Source organism: Zea mays, chromosome 5 (assembly GCF_902167145.1).
Source record: "Zea mays cultivar B73 chromosome 5, Zm-B73-REFERENCE-NAM-5.0, whole genome shotgun sequence".
NCBI classification, from domain to species: Eukaryota; Viridiplantae; Streptophyta; class Magnoliopsida; order Poales; family Poaceae; genus Zea; species Zea mays.
This window is the reverse complement of record NC_050100.1, coordinates 39,634,715-39,639,587: the sequence shown is the minus strand read 5'-3', so window position 1 is coordinate 39,639,587 and position 4,873 is coordinate 39,634,715. Positions and strand designations below refer to the sequence as shown.

At 45.0% G+C, this 4,873-nt stretch overlaps 1 protein-coding gene across 1 annotated transcript; it reads left to right on the top strand.

Annotated features, from left to right (window-relative positions):
• Positions 1 to 2,391: 2,391 nt before the first annotated feature.
• On the top strand, positions 2,392 to 3,562 carry LOC107648857 (Aquaporin PIP2-2). Its single transcript, NM_001323902.1, has one exon. It carries the CDS (start codon positions 2,463 to 2,465, stop codon positions 3,312 to 3,314), a length of 852 nt encoding a protein of 283 aa, NP_001310831.1. The 5' UTR covers positions 2,392 to 2,462; the 3' UTR covers positions 3,315 to 3,562.
• Positions 3,563 to 4,873: the final 1,311 nt, after the last annotated feature.

Genomic DNA, 4,873 nt, shown 5'->3' with positions numbered 1-4,873 from the left:
ACTATATTAGGACTGCTTCTACTTGCACATTTAGAACAACTTGAGCAGTGTAGTGGATGATCGAAACAGATGTCTTTAGCTTCTAATTGCATTTATGCATAGGTTACACCTGGTTAAAAAGTTAGACTTGACAATGCTTATGATTTATCGTGACTAAAACTTGTGTCACACATGTTTATTTGTCTTTGGCATGATGAGTGACCATTGGATGGGGTAGTTCACCTTGTATACCTTTAACTAGCACTTTGTTATTTTTCTGCTTACATTTGTTCAATGTTGTTTTAGTGGTGACACCTGTTTTGGCATGTTTAAAAATGATTCATATGTTTGTACTTCATAAATCTTGTGCATACAATTTGTTTGCAAAAATCCTTTTAGAATCACCTACAAAGACACCTTTTGTAGTTGTAATTAGTCATGTCGGTGCTACCGTGCAATCAAGCGATCTGATGCATCAAATCAAAATCTAACGGTGACTGCTATTTTATATTTAACCTCTTCCACCTAAAAACTAGTGGCTATTTTACATTTAATCCCTTACAACTAAAATAACCGTCACCATTTGATTTTAATTTGATGCATCGGATCGTTTGAATGCACGGTTGCACCATCATGACAAGGCGCACAACATATGTTCCCCCCACGTACTTAATATTAGTCTTATTGTGTAAAGAGTTTGAGCAATCAACGCGTTTGCTGGTAAAGTCACTTGACGAGGAACAATGTTGGTTTTAACAACAAATAGCTGTAGACATCCAAGACGAATGTTCACAAGATGCTGATGCTAGTGAAGACTTGGCGTTCTCTTTCCAAGACTAAAATGGGGCAGTCGATCGGGCCGACAGAATGTTTGGCGAGATGACCAACGGGGCTATGTGTTCTGAATCTAAATTGTGTAAATGTTCTGTGTGGAATATTGGTTGTGGTAAAGTGAGTCGAGAGTTGCTTAGTGGGAAGATGTTTGCATTGAGTTAAGTACTTGTTTTTTATTTTTGCATTGTAAGCTGGTAACCTCAGCCATGATCGTTGGCTATTGTTAAGCTTTCTAATAAAGCTAGGTGAATGCCTTTGATCAAAGAAAAAGTAGACTAGCTAGCACAAGGGACAACCCAAGCGTGAAGGACCACCTGTGTATGACCTATTGGGATAAAAATACTCGAGCCGGTTAAAAAAATTACAATTTAGCATGTGTATCACTTGTAGAAAAAAACTCAAAACTTATGGTGAGGTCTAATTTTTATAGGCGCATTCGTTTATCAACCACCAGTAGTATTTCTACATACAGTTCCTAAACCAAAAAATTACTAAAAATCATATTTCTACATGCGGTTTGTTAAGAAACCGCCATCTCTAGTGGCGGTTCCTTAAGAAAACCGCTACTAGAAATCATTTTTATCCTTAAATTTTTGAGTTTTTCAAACAACCTCAGATGATAAAACTACCAAAATAAAAGTTATAGATCTCGAAAAGTATGAAACTTTGTAGTTAACAACTTTTATATTTGAAATCATCTCGGCTCTCAAAAATTACATCCAAATTTGTCAAATTCAAAATGCAAATTTTGCAAACGACCTTGGATGTAAAAAGTATCAAAATAAAAGTTGTAGAACTTCAAATGTTATTCAACTTTGTAGTTGACAACATTTTTGTTCGAATTAATTTACAGCCTCAAATAGTCAATTAATACTCAATTAGTTATAATATGTGGGCAATAAAACAGTTGTCTAAGCACAAGCATATCATAGGCGGAGTGGTAGAGGAGGCTTAGGCGAGTCCTTCCTAATTAAAATATTTTTTGCAATTTCTAAACCATTTTTTATATTTTCTAAAAAAGTTTTTACTAGTAGTTTTATTATCTCGATCGCCAGTAGAAATAAACGTTTTTCTTGGCACAACTATCAAAGAAAATTGATTTGCATTGATGGTTCTCAATTACTTGCCTGTAAAAAATGATTTAATTGACCCGTATTACTAACGGTTCTGGAAAATATCAATATAGATAGGTTGAGAATGGCCACTATAGATCTTCTGTGTACTGGTGTATTACGTATTAAGAAAATATTTCTACCATAAATTTCTTCAGATTCATATAGCTTAACACGTCACACGTGTGCGCATACTTCGAAAACATTTCTCATGATGAATTTATATATGATTTTTATCACACAAGTAGCCTATTAAAAAATTAAGCACCGGATTGTCGTGGCAGTCTTTTAACAGCATGCTTTAACAATAATGTGATTTATTTAATTTTAGTGAGTCTTCTTCAATGTGAGAGGAAAACTTAACAATACTGCTGGTTGTGATTTGTGAACTGCAGCGTGACGAATTTACCAAGTGTGGGTATCCCTGCACTATATATAGAAGGTGGGTAGAGATGCTCCGTTCATCGAGCAACAGGCAGGCCGCACGCTCTTCCTTAGCTTGCCTGAATTCTGTAGTCACGCACACTAGTCTCAGATATGGATACTTGTCATCAATCCATAGAGACCGCAGATGGCAAGAAGGACTACAGTGACCCTGTCCCAGCACCATTCGTGAACGCCGGCGAGCTGGGCAAGTGGTCCCTGTACCGCGCCGTCATCGCCGAGTTCGTGGCCACGCTGCTCTTCGTGTACGTCACGCTGGCCACCGTCATCGGGCACAAGCGCGAGGCCGAGTCCCAGCCGTGCGGCAGCGTCGGCGTGCTGGGCATCGCCTGGTCCTTCGGCGGCATGATCTTCGTGCTCGTCTACTGCATCGCCGGCATCTCCGGCGGCCACATTAACCCGGCGGTCACCTTCGGCCTGCTGCTGGCGCGCAAGCTGTCGCTGGTGCGCGCCGCGCTCTACGTGGTCGCGCAGTGCCTGGGCGCCATGTGCGGCGCCGGCCTCGTCAAGGCCTTCCACGGCGCCCACTGGTACCTTCGCTACGGCGGCGGAGCCAACGAGCTCGCCGCCGGCTACTCCAAGGGAGCCGGTCTGGGCGCCGAGATCGTGGGCACCTTCGTCCTCGTCTACACCGTGTTCTCGGCCACCGACCCCAAGCGCAAGGTCAGGGATTCGCACGTCCCGGTCCTGGCGCCGCTGCCCATCGGATTCGCGGTGTTCATGGTGCACCTGGCCACCATCCCCGTCACCGGCACGGGCATCAACCCGGCAAGGAGCCTGGGGCCGGCCGTTGTGTACAACCAGCGAAAGGCGTGGGAGGATCACTGGATATTCTGGGTCGGCCCACTCATCGGCGCCGCCGCCGCCATGCTCTACCACCAGTTGGTCCTCCGCGCCGGCGCAGCCAAGGCCTTCGCGTCCTTTCGCAACAACCAGCACTTCTGAATCTCTGATCCTCCCGTCGGCACGACGATACATGGATTCCAATTTTCGCCGTGCATGCATTTCGTGTCTCCAGTGTTTGCGTTGTGTATCGCTTACGATTTCATCGGCTTCCATTCCAAGTTTTCGATCAGCTACCTGTTTATTGTGGACCGTAACACTACGTTCTGTATTTTTCAACTTACTGTATCTATCTATGTACTGATTTAGGTTCAGTGCAAACACTTTCCCTGTTTGTATAATTCATCTCATGTCAAATTGTCTATGGTTGTTAGTTTATATATTCATCAATAATATAGAGTAAAGTACGCCGACGATCCCTAAACTTGTACATCTGTGTCAAGTCGCTCCCTAAACTCTCAAAACGACTGTTTAGGTCCGTAAACAGTAATATAGTATTACTAGCTGAATGCTCGTGCGTTGCAACGGAAATATATAATATCAGTATACTACGATAACTTATATACAAAATGTGTTATACCGTTATGAGAAAATGTTTCATTATCAATTTGTGATTCTGGCCATACATAAATTTTGTTATTTATAATCTATCTGTTTCACCACTACATTGCAACCATCAGTATCATGCAGACTTCGATATATGTCACGATTTCCATGATCTCATCATTGGAGAGCACATTCCACACGTACCAGAAGAAATTTCCTCGTACATCGTTAGTCATCAGACACGTATCACCATACGCTTTTGCTTAAACAAAAAGGCAAGTGTGTGTTTGTGAAGAGAATTAAAGGCAAGCCGGCACAAAAGCTACCCCAACGGTGGTGAGGATGACGAACTGGTCATTGTTGTCGGTCGTCCTCTGCGTCACCTCTGGCGCCAAGATGACGCCACAGTCTTCGATATAGTAGTCGTCGAACGCGCGCGACATACCAAGTGATGACTCTTGGCTGGGCTGTAAAACGAAGTGCACCCTGGGCTCATCAGCAAGGTAGTACCCCTGGCCGTTGCACCACCGGATGCGCTACTCCTCTACATACATCGTGTTCGAGGACACTCATACAACGTCAGCAACGGCCATCATCTCAGCGCACAAGAATTCATGGCCAGTCATGTCGGGGACCATAATTAGGGGTACCCTCAAGACTCCTAATTCTCAGCTGGTAACCCCCATCAGCACAAAGCTGCAAAAGCCTGATGGGTGCGACTAAGTCAAAGATCGGTCCATTCGAGGGACCCGATCACGCCTCGCCCGAGCCCAGCCTCGGGCAAGGGCAGCCGACCCCGGAGGATCTACGTCTCGCCCGAGGCCCCCTCCAGCAACGGACATACTTTCGGCTCGCCCGAGGCCCAACCTTCACCAAGAAGCAACCTTGGCCAAATCACCACGCCAACCGACCAAATCGCAGGGGCATTTAATGCAAAGGTGGCCTGACACCTTTATCCTGACGCGCGCCCTCCAGTCGACAGAGCCGAAGTGACCGTAGTCACTTCGCCGCTCCACTGACCGATCTGACAAGAGGACAGCGCCGCCTGCGCCACTCCGACTGCTGTGCCACTCGACAGAGTGAGGCTGACAAGCAGCCAGGCCCGGCCTCAGGCG